The sequence below is a fragment of the Mus caroli genome, unplaced genomic scaffold (genome assembly GCF_978045245.1).
Source record: "Mus caroli unplaced genomic scaffold, Mus_caroli_1 scaffold_2, whole genome shotgun sequence".
In the NCBI taxonomy this organism is placed as follows: domain Eukaryota; kingdom Metazoa; phylum Chordata; class Mammalia; order Rodentia; family Muridae; genus Mus; species Mus caroli.
Window position 1 is genome coordinate 21,282,868 of NW_028227257.1, and position 19,633 is coordinate 21,302,500.

Below are 19,633 nucleotides of genomic sequence, written 5' to 3' on the forward strand. Positions count from 1 at the left end.
ACCCCAGCCATATTCCTTCTGGAACTTGCTGTACATAACAGTCCGAGTTCTAATGTGTCAGCTGCCTTGCACTGCATGACCCGGGCAGAGGAGTGAGCACCGGCTAAGGCGGCAGGGGAGAGGGACTGGTCATGTGGATTTTAACAAGGTCCTTCTGAGCGAGATTGCAATAGTGCCTGTCTTCTGAGAGCTGGGCTTGGCCGCTCATCCTTCCAATTCTGCTTTCTCTTTTACCTTTTGTGAGGATCACGTGTGCCCATTTCCCTGCATTCTAGAAAATTCTTCTGTTTCTCTTTTGTTTCTCTTTTGTTTGTTCCTTCCTTCCTTCCTTCCTTCCTTCCTTCCTTCCTTCCTTCCTTCCTTCCTTCCTTCCTTTCTCTCTCTCTCTCTTTTTTTTTTTTTTGAGATGGGGAAGGGGTCTTCCTATGTAGCCCAGGTTGGTCTTGAACTCTTGATCCTCTTCAAGCCCTTTCTACTTTTCCAGTGCCAGGATTCTAAATGCAGCTTGTGATAAAGATGTTGCCCGATAAGCATTCTAAGGTTTACAGAATAGAGAGCCTCAGGGACCCTCACACTACACCAGAGCATGCAGTGCCTGTCCTCTTTAGCCTTTCCTCCTGAGTATAAACTAACACAACTCCCCTGAACTGCCCCGAGGGCTGACACGGAAAAGCCCTAAGCATGTAAAACGAACGCACGCAGGAGGCAGAGGCTCTGTGGAATAGTACTAAGGCATGAACAAAGCACCCATGCGTGTGAGGCCAAACTGAAGACAGCCAGAAAGTAAGAGGAAAATAAAAGTGACTCACACCCAGGGCCATGAAGACTGAGAGAAATGGGTTGCCTTCCTGCCCACCGTCTAGTCTGTTCTCTCCCTGTGAAACCTCTTTGTGTTGAGCATGTTGAAGCTTTGAGGGTTAGAGCTCCCTGGACTATCCAGGTTGCCAGCCCTTGAATAAACCTGAATAAATCTCACCTACCAGCTCTCATCTCCCAAGGATCAGCTTCCAAGAGGCAGAGGGCAGCATCTGGGTCTGGTTTGGTGACAAAACTGCAGGAATAAGTGGGACTTGCCATTCCTAATGACACTATTGAAGGGTTCTATGCCTTTGGTCAAAGTCAAAATTGTCAAGAAGTTATGGAGGGCTGTCTCTGCTTAGGAGGGAGGATTGTGGGTATTTGGGGCTCAAGATCTAACTGTGTGGTAGACTGATCTCTCAGCACACACAGGACATGTAACTCTGTAGCTTACTGGGCACTGAGATGTGGTCCTGGAGATTTGTATGTTTGTAGTAAGTAAAGATAATAAAATTCCATAGCAGAAAACAAGATTTACAGTAGGGATGGGCCTGTGTTTTCAGCTTTTGCCCATAATTTCCAGTAATTTCAAACTTTGTTCCACCCTTGGCTCCGGGAATCCTTCCCTGACCACTCCCGTGTTTCCCTGAGATCCCAGATTCCCTTGCACGTCTTTCCCAGCCTGACATTAACCACATTCTGCTTTGTGGTAACAGAGGTCACTTAGAAACATGGTTGCAGATTCTTCGGTCCTCTTCATCAAAAGTGAAGGCTGGGGCTGGAGAGATGGCTCAGTGGTTTAAGAGCACTGGCTGCTCTTCCAGAGGACTGGGTTCAAATCCCAGCACCCACATGGCAGCTCACAGTCATCTGTTCACACCAGTCCCAGGGGATCCAGTGCCCTTTGCTGGCATCCTCAGATACCACACACAGATGGTGCACAAGACATAGATACAGGAAAAATAACTATATGTATAAAAAATATCAAAAAATTAAAGATGGAGCCTGTTCACTTCCCATGAACTTGGGGCACCTCAGTAACTTCATCAGACTGAATGTGGAGGGAATAATGGTGTGACACACAGGAAGGACTGGAGGCACTGGGGTACCGTGTGCATATGCAGCACAGGCCACCCCACAGGACTACCTGCTCCATGTACCATGTTGTCCTTGTCACGGGGACAGAGGGTTGTGGAGGCCTTTGTCCCTGGGTCCTCAAGCCTGGTTATTTCCAGGTATGTCTTTTACTGTGTGGCTACAGCTAAGCATTGGTGGGGATTAGAAGGAAGCTGTGTCTGTTGAGGTCATCATATGCCAGACCCTCGTTGGTTAAGCCCATGCTCCTTCCTATACCCGCTCAGCCCTCTAGGGTGTGTACTTTAATCTCTGGTGGGTAACTGATGTAGCTCATAGCCACCAGCAGGTCCTGTGGGGTTCCATCCCCATACGCTGGTCAAGGAAAGCCTGTTTGAGGAGATGACATACTAAGGCCAGGCACTAGGATAAGAAGACAGGGATAGAGGCTTGGGAGAAGAACAGAGCTCATACACACATCCAGGGTCCTCAGGGTGCCTCTGCTTCCCTTGAACCTGGCCAGAGTGGCATGTTCCTGCTATGTTCAGCTCCTTCTTCATTTCCTTGGGCTGCCTCTTCCCTTCAGGCCTCAGTTCCCCCTGTGAATTGCTGGCATTGAATGGGAGACTCTTCTAGGCTTGCAGATTTGAGGGCAGAGAGGGATGGTTTGGAGACTGGAGACTTGGTGGGTGTCTCAGTCAGGGTTTCTATTCCTGCACAAAACATCATGACCAAGAAGCAAGTTGGGGAGGAAAGGGTTTATTCAGCTTACACTTTCCACATTGCTTTTCACCACCAAAGGAAGTCAAGACTGGAACTCAAGCAGGTCAGGAAGCAGGAGCTAATGCAGAGGCCATGGAGGGATGTTCCTTACTGGCTTGCTTCCCCTGGCTTGCTCAGCTTTTTTCTTATAGAACCCAGGACTACCAGCCCAGGGATGGTACCACCCACAATGGGTCCTCCTCCCTTGATCAACAACTGAGAAAATGCCTTACATCTGGATCTCATGGAGGCACTTCCCCAACTGAAGCTCTTTTCTCTGTGCTAACTCTAGCCTGTGTCAAGTTGACACACAAATCCAGCCAGTACTGTGGGGATGGGAATTTGTTTTTCCTATTTTAGGTGGTTTGAGGGTGTTCCCAGCCAGGAGTTGTTTGCAGGAATGGGAAATTCCCACAGCAATGACCTTTGGACCTCAGAGCTGCCAGTCAGGGTCTATTGCTCCAGGTCTGAATTTCCTACCCTACCCACGCCCTTTCTGGCGTAGGTCCCTGCTAATGCCCCAAGATTCATCAGAGACATTAGGGAGCAGATGACTCTGATGCTGATACTGGTGCTGATGCTGGTGGTGATGCTGGTGAGACCTTAGAGTCTAAGCTCTATAAAACTCCCCTGCTTTAAGACTTCACTGACCTCCTCCTGTGAGATAGGTGAATCCTCCTGAGAGCTATCTCTCAATAAACATGCTTTTATATGCTTGATTTGACTTGTGTCTTAGTTAGGGTTTCATTGCTGTGAAGAGACACCATGACCAAGGCAACTCTTATAAAAAAAAAAACATTTAATTGGGGCTGGCTTATAGTTTCAGAGGTTCAGTCCGTTATCATGGCAGGAAGCATGGCAGCAGGCAAGCAGACATGGTGCCGGAGGAGCTGAGAGCTCCACATCTTGATCTGAAGGCATCCAGAAGGAGACTGTCTTCTGCAAGCAGCCAAGAGAGGGACTCTCTTTCACACTGGGTGAAGCTTGAGCACTTGGAAATCTCAAAGCCTACCTACACTGTGACATACTTCCTCCAACAAAGACACAACTATTCCAACAAGGGCACACCTCCTAATAGTGCCACTTCCCATGGGCCAAACATATTCAAACCACCACATTTCACTCCCTGACCTCCAATAGGCTTGTTCAAACACATGAGTCTATGGGGGCCATACCTAGCCATAACATAATGCAAAATACATTCAGTTCAACTTCAAAAGTCCCCACAATCTATCACAATCACAACAATGTTTAAAAGCTCAAAGTTCAAACTCTCTTCTGAGATTCACGCAATCTCTTAACTGTTATTCCCTATAAAATAAAGATTAAAAAAGCAGATCATATACTTCCAAAAATCATAGGATATACATTACCATTCCAAAACATCATAGTGAGGAAATACTGGACCAAACCAAGAGAGAAAACCAGCTGGGCAAACTCCAAACTTTGCATCTCTATGTCTGATGACAGACAGTCTTCAGATCTCCAACTCCTTTCATCTTTGTTGACTGCAACACAGTTCTTTCGTTTGGGCTAGTTCTACTTCTTGTTAGTAGCTTTCCTTGGCAGGTGTACCACAGATCTGTTATCTTTAACATCTTGGGGTCTCCAAGGTAACTTCAACTATACAGCTTCTTGTTCCAATGTCTTGGATCTACACATGATTTTCTGGGATCCTCCAAAGTGCTTGAATCACTTCTCCAGCTCTGCCCTCTGTAGCTCAGGTTGATCCACTCCACTGCTGTTGCTGTTCTTGGTGATCATCCCATGATACTGGCATCTCCAGTATGCTGGGGTCTTCCACTGCAACTAGGCTTCACCAATAGCCTCTCAGAGGATCTCTTTATGGTTCCAAGACTCAGCTTTTTTGCATGACCCATTTAGTCCTGGGTCATGTAACTGAGGCTGCATCTTCACCAGTGGCCTTTCCTGGCCTCTCACAGTACCAAGCCTTAGCTGCTATCCATGACTCCTTCATGCCTTTAAAACCAGTACCACCTGGGTGACTTTTACATATCACTAAGTATGGCTGTCAGCACAATATCTATCTCTGGAACACAGCTTCTTTGTGCTCTCAGAAAACACTTCCCAGAAGATTTCACCTCAGTGATGCTTGTCTCTTCATCTGATATATATATATATATATATATATATATATATATATATATATATATATCCAACTAGCCAGAATCAACTTTCTTAGTAACCCATTCAATTCTTGACTCTAAAGTCAGAGCTACATTACCCAAACTGCTGAGTTCTGCTGCTTTCTTAGGCTAGACTATGGTCCACCAGTTCTATTACATCATCACCAGCTTTCTATTTTCCAATCCCTTCAATGCTTAAGCTTTGCCATCCTGGACATTTCTCTGTAAGCTAACCTTGAACTCAGAGATCTGCATGTCTCTTCTCTCCTGACTGCTGGGATTGGAGGTGTATACCACCATGCAGGAACCTGAGCCTTTCTTTACCTTTTTCACAAGATCTTTATAAGTTCTGGATTGTAGTTCATTCCAGATACAGTCAAGTTGACAACTGAGAATAGCCATCACAATCCATCACTTGTCAAGTTGTCACATAATCATATCTCCTTACATTCCAATGAAAACAAAAACCAGGTAATAATAATGCCTACCATGATATAACCATCTCTCGTTCAGCTTCAAACACATAAACAATAAGCTTATCTAGGTGGGATCTTGTCCCAAAGTTCCTTAATTCCACCTAATATCCTTGGACACAGGACTTAGCTCCATTACAATTCCTGGTGCCCCTTTAATCTTTCAACCATATATTTTGCATTTTTCCTTTCTCAGCTTGCTACACTTTATCAAAAGTTTCTTCAAAAGAATGAACCACAGGACAGAGTCTATGGTAGGTTTTTTGAGATCTCCTTTCTCAATGCAATTAATCTCTTTACTCAGCCAGACTCTCCAGAAGAAGGCAAAAAGCATCCACATCATACTAAAATTTCTCTCCTCTGAAACCTCTTGAGCCAGGCCCCCAAAGTTCAAATCACTCTCAGCACCGATGCCTTCCATATTCCTACTAGGACAGCCCATTAAGCCCCACTTGAAGCATTCCACTGCTTTCTAAATCCAAAGTCCCAAAATCCATATTCCAAACAAAAACATGGTATGGCCTATCACAGCAATACCCCACACCTGATACCAATGTCTTAGGATTGGTCTTAGGACCAAATCATTGCTGTGAAGAGACAACGTGGCCAAGGCAATTCTTATAAAAGAAAAGATTTGATTGGGGTTCGGAGGTTCAGTCCATTATCAGCATGGCAGGAAGCATGAGAGCATACAGGCAGATGTGGGGCTGGAGGAGCTGAGAGCTCTACATCTTGATGTGAAGGGATTCAGAAGGAGACTGTCTTCTGCAAGCAGGAGAGGACTCTCTTCTACACTGGGTGGAGTTTGAGCACTAGGACATCTCAAAGCTTGCCTTCACAGTTTCTCCAACAAGGCCATACTTCCTAATAGTGCCACTTCCCAGGGGTCAAGCCTATTCAAACCACTCAGTGTGAACTGGCCTACTGCCCCAGTGGAAAAAAAAAACTATTATCTTGGTGCCAAGAACCTGGGAGGAGCTGAGCCCCCAGCCTGGTGGGTTGAGTCCCCCAGCCAAGTGGGGACTCTTTCTCTCTCTGCCTGACACAATCAATTTTTTATTCACCTTTTCCAGCTGCTGCCCAAGAGGCACCGGGTGCCTCTTTGGGGTTTTAGACCCCTGGGATCCCCTGCCAAGCCACAGCTGTGCCAGGGCAAGTCTGTTCTTTCAGAACAAAGACAGTCTTTGTTCCAGGGAGCCTTTGGATTCTTAGAAGTTCTTTCCAGGGCTACCCTCTACACCCTACTGTTCAACCCCAGGCTATCATTGGGGAAGCTGTGTCACAGTCTTCTAGTTACCGACACAGACTTGGAAATAGGCAATGCTGAGTCTAAAACCCAGTCCTCGGTCAACAGGGCATTGTTGTTGTCAGTGGTGCCCTTATAGTCAAGTTCTTGGAGGCCCTCCAAGTCCCTGCAGAGGTGGCCGTAATTCACTGCTGGGGGCTCCACAGACCTGTAGCTCTGGGTAATGGCAGGACTGATTCAGCAGCCAGGGGGTTGGCTTCCAGCTCCTCCAAACCCACAGGGCACATCCTCTTCCTGATATCCTCCTACAAACCCTGGCCAGGGGAAGAAACAAGTCCTTGGCAAAGGGACCACACAAGCAAAAGATGGGTGGCTTTACCTAAATAACTGTCTTATTCTTCCCTAGAAACAGGTGCCTTCTGCCATCTCTGACATCCACTAGAGCCTACGCACTGGTCCTAAGGGCCAGTTCCAGTTTCCAGAGCCCCCTTTCTATCCCACCGACCTTAAAGTCTATATTTTACAGGCCCAAGCTTCCTGCCAGATGGGTGTCAAGACCAACCTGCAGGGGGATCTCCAGATTCATCAGACACTGCACTAGCTCAGAGGACACCAACCGGGCAAAGACTGGCAAATTGACTTCACACACATTCCCACTCACAAAACCTCTGCTATCTCCTAACCTTTATTGGTACAGTGGATTGAGGCATTCCCCATCTCCAGGGAAACAGTGGATATGGGGGCCCAGAGGTTCCCGGAACACATCGTTCCTCTGTCCAGCATGCCATGGACCTTCCAAACAGACAACAGTCCAGCCTTCATTTCTAAGGTCATTGAGTTCATTTATGAAGCCTTGACCATCTCTTAGAAACTCCATATTTTGTATTGCCCCCCCCCATTGTTGGGAAAGGTAGAGAGAGCCGATATTCTCATCAAACAACTCACCAAGCTTTCCCTCAAGCTCAGATTGTCCTGGACCTCCCTCCTTCCTTCTCGTTACTCCCTCCTCCCTCCTCTCAAGCCACTCCAAACTCTCCTACAGACCTCGGGACCCTTTTGAGTTCCTTTACAGAAGGCCATTCCTCCTTAAAGCCTAGCCTTTAACGAATGGCTGAGCCACCTCTCCAGCTCAACCAGGCACTTCTCAAACAATTATCTTCTAAGTCTTTAGAGCCCTGGAGGATGGGACCTGTAGTGGCTATTCCTGGTTATCAACTTGACTATATCTGGAATGAACTACAATCCAGAATTGGAAGGCTGTGATCCTAATTTGGAGGATGAAAGATACAAGTTTCTGACCTGGATCCTGGCATGGAGATCTTAAGGCATAGTGGCTATGAATCCCAGAGGATTAAGACAGGGAGATCTCTGTGTTCAAGGTCATCTGGGACAAAGCAAGTCCCAGATTCGGGCGTGGTGACACACACCTTTAATCTGGTCCACACCTTCTGCTGCCACACCTACATAAGGACATTGGAAGAAGGAAGATTCGCTCTCTCTTCTTGCCTGCTTGGCATGTGGGACTGAGTAGTTCCTAGATCCTTGGACTTCCATCCACAGCTGCTGGTGACCATTGTTGGGGAGTTGGACAACCGATTGTAAGTCAACAACAAATCCCTTTACTATAAAGAGACTTCCCATACGTTCTGTGACCCTAGAGAACCCTGACTAATACAGGACCCTACACTGTGATCCTCACCAGCCCCTTGACCGGGAAACTCCAGGGATATCAGTGTTGGTACCATCTATCTATCTCGTCTCAAGAAGTCCCCAGCCCAAGATAGATGGTTCACCTGAGAGCTGGGGACCCACCACGCTCAGGTTCTGCAGAGATCCCCAAGGACAGGTCCGAATGGTCAGGCCTGGCTGCGTTCCCTCTTAACAGATTCACCTTTGCCTCTTTCTCTTCCTGGGTCAGTTCCTTCTTTGTTGTCCCTGTGCCAGGCACTAAGACCCCTGCCAGGTTGCCTTTCTGCTTATAGTCATCTCGGTCCTCACCCGGCTAGGTGAGGCTGTGTGAGCTCCAACATACCGCTGGCGCTTCCATGTTTGGGATACTTGGATCAATGGAGTTGGTGAGACCCACAGTGACTTCGAGGACCAGGCCAGCTGTTCCCCTAAGGGATGCCGAGATGTCATCTCCATCCCGGTACCCCTTTTTAAATGCACAGAGGGATACAATTACCCTATGCTTTTGCTTTACCTATGACCAAACAGACAAGGCCTGTTTCACTAAAGGATTATGGAGGCTGCCCATGGGGCTCTTGTAAAGGAAACCTCCTAAGATGATGCAAACAAAACTACTGTTGGTGACTAACATGGTCAAGAACAAGCCACCAGACTAGTTCGATGTTCCCCAATACAGTATGACACTGCATTGATATCTACCATCCCTGGTGGGCACAGGCAGTAATAGGCAAGGTCTATCAAATGGACAAGTCTGCACACTCACGTGAACAATTAGAAATCTGGAGAGAGCCGGGCGTGGTGGCGCACGCCTTTAGTCCCAGCACTCGGGAGGCAGAGGCAGGCGGATTTCTGAGTTCGAGGCCAGCCTGGTCTACAAAGTGAGTGCCAGGACAGCCAGGGCTACACAGAGAAACCCTGTCTCGAAAAAAACAAAAAAAAAAAAAAAAAAGAAATCTGGAGAGAAATCTGGTCAGACCCTGCCCTCTGACCTCCAGAGCCTCTCAAACCTCACCAAGGCCATACAACAGCGGGAAGAGTTCCTCCAATCACACTTGGGAGATTCCTCTTGATTTCAGGTTAAAAAAAAAAAGGCGTTTCTCCTAGCTGGGTCTCATCCAGGAGGGAACAACCCTCCTTAACCTCACTAAAGCCTCCATCCAACCATAGCAACTGTGTTCTCTGTGCTGCTCTGGGTCACCCTGCTCTGATCATAGTGCCCTTGCTTAGACCCTGTATGATGTCAAGGGCTGACCCTCCTTACCCCCAACCAGCATCATACAAGATGGACCCCTCTTCCAAGCCTCCCTGGACACCCAATTCCTTTTCTGCTACTCAGAACTCTGCCCCCTTTGCAATACCACTGACACAATTTTGGTATCTGTGTGGGCACCCCCAGGGCTGTGCTCCTGGTGCAATGGCTCTATTTCAAAAAACTTGTCTCCTGGTGATCCCTCCCCTCCGTGTAGCCTGCTGATGCTGAGACCAGACCTAACACTTTATGGAAAGGCTGAAATAGTCACAGTTTTCCTTTCTTACTGTCCCCACTGCAGCACTGGCAGGCATTGCTACTGTGGCCCCCACAATAGCAACCGATCGGCTTAAGCCATGAGACCAGAAGGCTTTCTGACTGTCTGTCTCCAAAAGGCTATCAACAACTCAGCAGCCCGTTTGCCTCCCTCCAGCGTCAGATCGCTCCCGTAGCCCCGGTTACCATGCAGAACTGAAGAGCACTGGACCTCCTTGAGGCAGATGTGGGAGGCACCTTCTTAGGAGAAGAGTGCTGTTGCTATGACGACGAATCTGGCCTGGTAGAAACTAATCTGAATCGCTCCACCAATTGTCTGAAGAACTCCGCCAACGCACAAGGCACACCTCCGTTCTGCCCTTTCTGGCAGTCTCCACCCTTCACGTGGCAAGCCGCATTCATAGGGCTGGTGGTAAGAAGCCATTTTTTTCTCCTAGCAGCTTACCTCCTTGGCTTTCTCCAGGAACAGACTTGTGACGTTTCCCAAGTAATTGTCAACCAGGTGCTCTGCACCCATACTTTTGCACAAGCCCACTGATTCCCATCTCTCCCACCCCAGGCTGTCCCTCCTCAGCAGGAAATAGCCAGATCTCAATCGGTGCTCCTGTACCCAAAGAGGCTAGGGTGTTTGGTTGGAACCCCCGCTCACCTCCGCACCAACTGGGAAACGCCACCCACTTGCATGCTCTGGGCTAATGCTTCGTCACCCCTCACCTCTGTGTTTTTGGCAACCCACCCAAGAGCACCCACCCGGGGGCTCAGCTTTTATGGGCACAATCCCAGCTCCTAGCGGACACGTCATCACTCCTTGCCTAAGCTCTATAAAACTCCCTTGCTTCACCCTGTGTCATCATTGACCTCCACCTGTAAGGTAGGTGAACCCTCCCAAGCACTGTCTCTCAATAAACCTGCCTTTGTATTCTTGATTCGGCTTCAATTGGCTTATTACACTGGTGGGCACACAGCCCTCATGGTGGAAGGGAAGCCATCATCCCTCAATCTCCAGCAATGGCCTCCCGGAAATTTCCCAGCAAGAACAGGTTGTTTAACATTTGTCCACACAGAGTTCCTTCCCTGAATTAAGAGAGTCCTTACTTTTTAGCGGGGCAGGAAACTGAGCCTGGAGCAGGAGAAGGACCACACTGTCACATGTGAGCAGCAATTCCTGAGCCCAGGCACTACTGAGACCCCCCACCCCCACCCCCACACACACCATACACACAGTGGCTTTGGGTCACTCAGATGTGGGATCAACTCCAAAGTCATTTAAAGATATATTTTTTGGGTACCTTGTGTGACAGGCTGTGATGAGCGGAGGTTCTGGTAGTGGGGTGAAAACTCAGCTTCTGGCATGGTGGCTGAGAGAACTCAAGACCAGGGAATGAAATGAACTTCTTGAGGTCACACAGTTGGCAAGTGGCAGAGCTGCGATTTGAACCCAAGGTGCCTGGGATCATAGCTCATGTTCTTAATCCTGTCCATCGAGCTTATCAGGGGTAACAAAGGCTCCTCCCAGCAACCTCAGCAGAAACCGAGGTCAGGGTTTTACCTCCTGTTTCCAAAGACAAAAGAGGACTCAAGAACCAAGTGACATTTGTAAAGTCACACATCCTGGGGTTGGGGGTGGAACACTGGGTTGGTGTGTGAAATGAGATCCAGGAATTCCATGGCTAGGGCTTTGAACATTGAGCTGAGCCCAGGCCTCACAACCTTTCTGGAGACTCTTGAAGAACATGAAGTACCCCGTCTACTGTGGGCATTGCCGAGAAGGTCAAATGGAATGAAGAGTCAGGGCTGTCCCGCTCACGCCACCAATGAGATATGGCAAAATAACAAGCCAGGGGCTGGTCTTCTGTGGCCCACCTCACCCTCTCTCCCCTCAGGGTGTCTCTCCCCATCTGTCATAAATCAGCAGACGGGGCTGGAGAGATGGCTCAGTGGTTAAGAGCACTTCCCACTCTTCCAGAGGTCATGAGTTCAATTCTCAGCAACCACATGGTGGCTCACAACCATCTGTAATGGGATCAAGTGCCCTCTTCTGGTGTGTCTGAAGACAGCAACGGTGTGCTCACATACATGAAATAAATATTTAAAAAATTCAGGGGAGAGGACATGGGGGACTTTTGGGATAGCATTGGAAATGTAAATGAAGAAAATACCTAATTAAAAAAAAGAAAAACATACAAATTATCAAGTTATTTGAATGATTATATAAAAGGGTATATTCATACAATATAATATTATTTTGTCCTAAAAAGGAGTGAAGTAAGTTAGGCAAAGTGGGGAACTCTTGTGATCCTGGCACTAGGGAATTTAAAGCCATCCTCAAGCTACACAGGGAGTTTGAGGACAGTATGACTTACTTTTGTGTCATAATTTCTTTCCAGTTGAAACATTCTCTCTAGTGCTAGGAGAGGGTTCAGTTAACACTCACAAAGTAAAGTTTACAAATCTTAGGAAGTTCCTGAAACTTAGGAGATTCAGAAGACGCCTGCATGAGGTTGTATAAACAGTAACAACTGCTGTGGGGTGGAGACTAACAACTGCTGTGGGGTGGAGACTCTCCACCTGGTAGAGCTGCCTGCAACTTGTACCGAGAGCTCCACAGACAGAGTTGTCACCCACGCTGGGGTAGGTGTCTGCTCATGCAGCTGCTCGAGTCATTCTTGCTCCCATAAGTAACTCCAAACTCACATCCCTGTAAACAATTTGAATAAACTCACTGGTTCTTCTTAAAAAAACAATCAGCAGATAGTGCCTTGCCCCACAGGTGAGCTGCTCGGAGTGGGAGCGTGCAGTCATCCTACAGTGGGCAATCCTTCCTACTGTCTAATTTAAAAACAACTTTGTGACATTATGTTTTACTGTCCTGGTTTGGGATCATGAGGTGACATCCATGAGACAAACATCTGAAGGGGCGAGTGGTGTGTGATTTAAACTGGCCCATGGCTTCAGAGGTGTCACTTCCCCCATGACAGAGACAGTGTGGTGGAACCAAGACACTGACGTCACAGTGGACAGCAAGCAGAGAAAGGTGACTGTAGGAAGGGCCAGAGAAACAGCCCCAGAGACATCCAGAGACCTGCCTCCTTCAGGCAGGCCTGGTCTTCAACCTCCACTACCTCCCCGCATGGTCACAGTCTGAGTCCATTAGGAGATTTAGCCATCCCTCAGAGCTCCCGAAATCTGATCTGTTCTGAAGACACCCCGAGATGCACTCTACTCATGTCCTAAGTGTTTATTAATCAAATGAGGTTGATAGCATTAACCCTCATACATGCCATAACACTTGCCCAAGCAAAGCGTGCAGTCTGGCGTCCTTTGGTCTATCACAGGGGAGCTCGGCCACATTGCCATTTAACTTTAAAGCCTTCTGAACCCTGAGAGGAACTTAGGGTACACTGGTTTCAGCAGGAGGCCCCACCTGGAGGAGAAATGGCTCAGACAGCCACACACGCCCCAAACCAGACCCCATGGTGCTGTCTTTTCTGAACAGTAGAGAGGGGATGTTTTGGGGGAGGAACTGTGGCTCTGCCTGTCCATTTAGGGCCCAGAAGTGACTTTGTTTTTCAGAGGGCAGAGCGGGGTTGTCATGTGTGCTGGAAAGTGGCCAGAAAGTTAATGAATCACAAAAATGATGGGAGAGAGGGTACGGGGGTGGAGGGCCCTTTCTCTATGTGCAGCAGATGTTCCTAGAGAGCATCCCAGGATAGACTTACAAAAATGAGTTGGATCGTGTCTTGAAAAAAAAAAAAAAGATGTGTAAGTCTGTATTGGGGCATTTGCACATGCATGCAGGTACCCACAAAGGTCCGAGGAGGGCATCCAATCGCCTGCAGCCACAGTTGCTGAAGGATGTGAGCTACCTCATGGGAACCGAATTTTGGTCCTCTGCAAGAGCAGCGAGCATTCTCAGTGGCTGAGCCATCTCTGCAGCCCCGGAAGTGTCCTTCTTGTGCTCAAAACCCTCCAAGGGCTTCCCATAGCTTTTGAGAGCAGATCAGCCTCATCTCTCATTTCCATTACTCTCTCCCTTTCATTCCCTCTGGATGCCCTCTGGTCCTAAGCCGGGTCCTCCACTAGCCTCCACAAATAGAAATAGGTGCACCTTCCTGGCTGACAAATGAGAAGAAGAAGTTTTGTTTCCTCAGCCTTGGTGCCTTTTAATCAGTGTGTGACCTAGGCAACGGAATGCAGAAAATCTACCTTATACATGCTGAAACTCCCCAGACAGCTCTGACATCTGGAAGGAAGTGGAGGCTCATGGGCTGAGGGAAGATGTGTAGGAACCCCAGCTTTGCTATAGGTGGGCTTGTGGTTGGCTGTGACACAATCTGAAATACCTACATGAGTCACAGAATGAGGGAGACAGAGTGCACTGAGGCCTGAATGAGACCCCAGCCCAGAGAGGCCTCGGGGCCCACTTGATCCCTGCAAAACCCATCTAACAGTCTTGGGCAGTCTCACCAGACGTCTTGAGGAAGGACACAGCCCAAAGCCCTCAGTGAGATCCAACACCAGTCTTGGAGAGCCTGGAACTGATGTCTTCCACACCAGGGCCTGGGGATCATGAGGTGTGCTAATTACACTAAGTTAGTGCTGCATATCCTGGTCTGTTTCTTGCTGAGGCACAATGACAGGGACCATCAGCTTTTTGGGTCAGGTGTTCAACAGCGCCACCACGTGGTAGTGAGGAACGTTGGCCACAGGAAGACAATAGGCTGTACAGGCACGCCCCACAAACAGTCCAGTAGACCCATCACCTCTCAAAACTGCAGGACCCTAGAAGGCCCACCTCATCCCTTCCGATTAAGAAACCCCCAAGGACAGTTGGAACAGCGGGAGATTGCGCTAACGTAGGTGTTCAGGACGCAAGAGTGCATGAGCTGCAGACCACGCTGACTGCCGCCAGTGAGTGCATTAATGAATGGACAAAAGCCACACCGGCACACAGAATCTACAGGGGGAAAAATGGGTGTTCTTGTAAAGCCCAAAGTAATGTTGCCCCTCCAGCGGAAATGCGGATGCTGGAGGGGCTGCTCTGAAAGAGGCACAGGGCCCGGTACACAGATCTCCTGCTTTCCCCTCAGCTTCGGCATGGGGAAGCAAGCAGGAGGCTACAGGTCAGGGCCAAAGACTAAAGGATTCCTGGAGCAGGACAGCCGGTGAGTGTGATGGGAGCAGCTGCAGAGCTTCCTGGCCCAGGGTCCAAGGTGATATCTCAGATAAGGTGTAAATCCGCTTCAAGCAACAGGAAATTCTAGGGAGAAACGGGCACCGTTAGCGGAAATGCACCTTTGCGGCTGGGTTGGATTTTTAAAGAAGGGATCCTGTCTGGAAAACTCTGTCTCAAAATAGAAGGTGGAGGGTGCCGGGTGAAAACAGGTCACCTTCCGCCTCCACACGCATTCGCGCGCGCGTGTGCACACACACACACACACACACACACACACACACACACACACACCACACATCTTTTTAAAAAGGAAACTTGGGGGCTTGGCTATGATGGGGATGGGGGAGGCCTGCTTGAGAAAGGCAGGAGGCAGGCCCTAGGGTGACAGCAGTGACACCTGGAGAACCTGTCATCAGCTTCCCGGGCAGGCCTGCCTTGGGGGCCTCTGTGTGTCATTCTGCCTTGCGGCAGCTCAGGAGACCTGGTTCCAATCAAGGCTGAAAAATTACTCCCTACCCGGAGTGCTCTTCACTCTGTTTCTAAGAGAAGAAATTAAATCTTGCTGGAGGGGGTGCAGGGAAGGTTGGGTGGGATTTTTTTTTAAGGGTGACCTTGATAAAATTTAAGAACAGAGATTCTGGGAGGCTGGGGGGCAGATTTCTCTGATCTATATCACCTGTTTTCCAGTGTCATCTTCAGCAGCCCCCCTGGTCTAAAGAACTGGGATTGATTGACACCAGGCATTAGAGCTGTGGTTCTCAGCCTTCCTGATGCTGCGACCCTTTAGTACAGCTCTCCACGTCGTGGTGACTCCCCAACCACACATTATTTTCATTGCTACTTCATAACTGTAATTTTGCTTCTGTTGTGAATCATAATATAGATATCTGATACGCAACATATCTGGTTTGTGGCCCCTGTAGAAGGGTTACTCAACCCACAGGTTGAGAACCGCTGCATTAGAGCAAGGAACTTGGTGACAAGGACCTTTCTTGTCAGTGACCATATGTCAGGAAGGCAAGCTGCCAACCGAGGTAGGAACTCAGGACTGGACAAGGGTTTCACTGTGGAGTTATGGCTTCTTGTGATGTGTAGGGACAAAGGGACTTGGGGTGCAGACACTGAGGAAGGGAGGGGCCCCAACATGCACAGCACAGAGGAAGGCTGGTGGCCCCAAAGCATAGAGGTAACTGCTGAGAGTGACCAAGAATGCCAGTCATATGGGGGGGGGGGCGTAGATGGCTGGGGAGGGAGGCAGGGCTTGCTGCTGTGCAGGGAGGGGGAGGGGACAGCAAGACAGGGAGAATGAAACACTTGAGGGAAAGGTCCCAGGAGCCCAGGAGCCTGGAAACTCAGAGGAAGGCATATGCAAACCACAGGCTGTCACACATCTGCAGGACATGTTCAGAGAGAACTGTGTATCTAAATGGGTCCAGACTGATGCTTGGTGCATCTGTGGCATACACCACGCACCCGGTGATAATTTTCTGCTGAAAGACTACACTTCCCAGCTTCCCTTGCAGACTATAGAAGTCATTTCCACCCCAGAAGAGGCCCATCTTATAGCATATAAGCATATAATAGCAAGAAGAGTCCCATCTTCTCTTATAGGCATTTTGGCTCTCTGCACGTGTGGGTGACAAAGATGCCCCCTAGCTATGAATGAACATGGCCCTGCCTCAGATCAGACCAAGCCTCTCTTTCCTTCTGCCTTCTCTTTCTCTACAGCTGCTTTGTAATCAAATCTAACATTAGGCACTTAAACACTCGCACCTAAAAAGAACCGTGTGTCCGACTGGAGAGTCCACGTTTGTGGGAACGAGCATTGATGGTGTAAGAAGCGAGGAGCCTGGCTTAGACTGTGGACTTCACTTAATGCCAGGCAGGCTTTCTAAGCCCCAGCTCCTCTGTGTCCTAAGGATGTTGTGAGAATAGGCAGAGCTCCATGCAGAGTGTGGTACAGATGAGGCTTAGCATCGAGCACTGGGTTGCTGTCCTCATGGGATGCTTGGTGACCAGAGACCTCAAGGACTTACCTGGTAGGGGTAAAATGTGAAGTCGCTGAACTGGATCCCAGCAGGCAAAGGGAGAGGGAAGCCTCTACGCAGCCTCTCTGTGGTGTGAGACAACAGAGAGGGGAGTGAAACAGGGGCCAGCACAGGTTGGTGCCAGGAAGGAAGCCTGCTGTGATTGTCTGTGCCCTGCCTCCTTGTCCTCCATCAGCCCCCAAGGCCACATGAAGGATCTCTGTGAGCCTCTCCCCTTCTGAGGGTATACATTACTGGTTTTGACCACCCCTGAGTGAAACCTGGAGCTACACAGATGGAGCACGGACCAGAGGTCCTTGGGGAGCCTCTCTGTGTTGCAGATGAAGCTGGGAACAGGCTGTAACTGGGGCAGCAACTCCTGCGCTCCAGGTGAAACTGAGGCCAGTGGGCAAGGGCAGAGGAGACGTTAGTAAGCGGGGTTGGTTGGGGTCATCCCTGAGGAACTCCTCGGAGACCCATCTTTCCCGTGAAGATGAACTTGGGTGGGCCAGTCTCGCAGCTGCTGGTGTGAATCCCAATGGGGGGGGTGTAGATGTTACTTTACACCACCCCGAAAAAGTCACTCAACAGCCCCCACCACACAGACGGTTGTCAGGTGGGTGGAAATGATGTAAGCGATGGGGGCGGAGTCTGAACCCAAGGCACGTGAGTTCCTTTTGTCATTTGAGGTCATTGGAGGGGCCCATCCTCTGCCCTCGCGACCCTGGCCAGGAACCAGGACCTGCAGGCAGGTAGCCCCACATTTCTGGCCTGGGATTGAAACCCATTGCTTTCTCCACAGCTTCTTATTCTTACCATTGATCTTGGGCAGCACTAGTGTGGGTACGAGGTAGTTTATGACATCCTCCAGGTACTCCACCTGCAGATGGAACGGTGTGGCCACGTTATCTGTCCTTCATACTTCCTCTCCCTCCCACTCAGCCCTCTGCAGCCTCCCAGCCTGGAGAAGCACCAGAGTGGCCACAAGAGATATATGATGCACTGAAACTGGAAAGTGAGCATCTGACAGAGGTCACAGGAACACAGGTCGCCTAGGAAGGTCAGGAAAGGGGGTCAACAAAAGCAAATGAGCAGGACACACGGTACACACCTGTGATTGAGGTGCTGAGGCAGGGGGGTCATGAGTTTAAGATCAACGCAGACTTTTCTTTTGGGCAGTAACAGGCTTCATGTATTCATTCCGGGGGCAGGGAACAAAAGCAAAACTTGCACAGACACATTTACCACAAACAATAAGCTAACAGGACCACTGAATCCTACAGCAGGGGACACACTTGGGAGAAGTGACCCTACTTTGATACCATGAAATAGGAGGTAGACATTAAACACGATATTGTAGAAGTGTAACCATCAGTGCAGGGATGGGCCCATGTGTCAAGCAGGAGAAAGGGGCTCCAGGAACCAAGGAATTCTGGATTTTAATTAAAGAGGCACAATGAACAGCCAGGTTAGGATATATTCTAGACCATGAGCCGAATGGTAGGAACACAAGTAACTTTCACTCCTTGGGTTTGCGAAAGTGCAGGTTCTGGGTGCTCACTGCTACATATGTGCTGTTTTGACAATAATAAAAAATAAAAAAGTGAAAACATCCTGGAAGCCATGTTAGGATGCCTGCCTGGAGTGGTAACATTTAGAGATCGTAAATGTGTGCGCGATTGTTTCTGGAGTAATCAACTTGATCCCCCAGGCTGTGCTCCCCAGGCTGTGCTCCCCTGGGTTGTGGTTCCCTGGGCTGTGCTCCCCCAGGCTGTGCTCCCCAAGGCTGTGGTTCCCCAGATTCTGCTCCCTGGGCTGTGCTCCTCAGGCTGTGCTCCCCCAGGCTGTGCTCCCAGGCTGTGCTCCCCAAGGCTGTGGTTCCCCAGATTCTGCTCCCTGGGCTGTGCTCCTCAGGCTGTGCTCCCCCAGGCTGTGCTCCCCAGGCTGTGCTCCCCAAGGCTGTGGTTCCTCAGATTCTGCTTCCCAGGTTGTGCTCCCAGGCTGTGCTCCCCCAGGCCTCTCAGTTTGATGTTCTCCTAGCTCTGCATTTGGGAAAACCCATTTTCATTTTCTGCAGGAGCAGAAGTTAGTTACCAGCCCAAGCCAGCCTGGGACAGGGGAACCTGGAGGATCCCCAGGAGGGGCCGGCAGGCCTTCTGTTTGCTGTTGTTATCCCAGATGAATTCTCAGCAGAGTTAGAGATGGCAGGCCAGGGCCATGTGATTTTGGAGCTGGTGGCTCCAAGATCCTCAGTGGGGAATTTGAGGTGCGCCCACTGATGAAGGCGGATGCTCTGCATTGGGAAGCAGGGTTCTGCCGGATGCTCCAAGAGCATCAGCCTCGGTGGATACGTGTACACAGTGTGGAGGTGTGGTATGGTGGCCGATGCCATGCAGGAGAAACTGTTGTGGGCAAGAAGGGAGCTTCCTGGAGACTGTCCACTGGTTTGCACAGCTTCAATGGTTATACCTCAGAAAGGCATAGCCCCTGGGCTTCAGCCCTGGGGGTTGCTTCTTGCTACTGCTGTGCCTTCTCAAGTTTGTCACATATCTGTCGTATGTGATTGGGTGTGGGAGACCCTCACTGCCTGTAGTCTGGTATGGTTGCCTCTTGGGAGACAGCCCACTCTACTGGGCAAATTTCCTGTAGAACTTTCATAAAATAATATTGTTTAGACGAACTAATGATTTTACAGAATTCCTGATTTGTTTCAGTT

The 19,633-nt window shown here is 49.3% G+C and overlaps 1 protein-coding gene and 1 long non-coding RNA gene across 3 annotated transcripts in view; both read right to left on the reverse strand.

Annotated features, from left to right (window-relative positions):
* The window catches only part of LOC147005743 (uncharacterized), a 152,885-nt gene that overhangs the window by 88,799 nt on the left and 44,453 nt on the right, over positions 1-19,633 (reverse strand). The window lies entirely within an intron of this gene.
* The window catches only part of LOC110290344 (bactericidal permeability increasing protein), a 28,962-nt gene continuing 22,219 nt past the window's right edge, over positions 12,891-19,633 (reverse strand). For both annotated transcript variants that reach the window (XM_021156865.2, XM_021156864.2), the window contains exons 13-15: positions 17,734-17,797; positions 16,927-17,003; positions 12,891-14,974 (exon numbers count right to left, since the gene is read on the reverse strand). In XM_021156865.2, the coding sequence (XP_021012524.1) occupies positions 14,936-14,974; positions 16,927-17,003; positions 17,734-17,797 (180 nt within the window). In that variant the 3' untranslated portion in view covers positions 12,891-14,935. The remainder of the gene's footprint in view (positions 14,975-16,926; positions 17,004-17,733; positions 17,798-19,633) is intronic.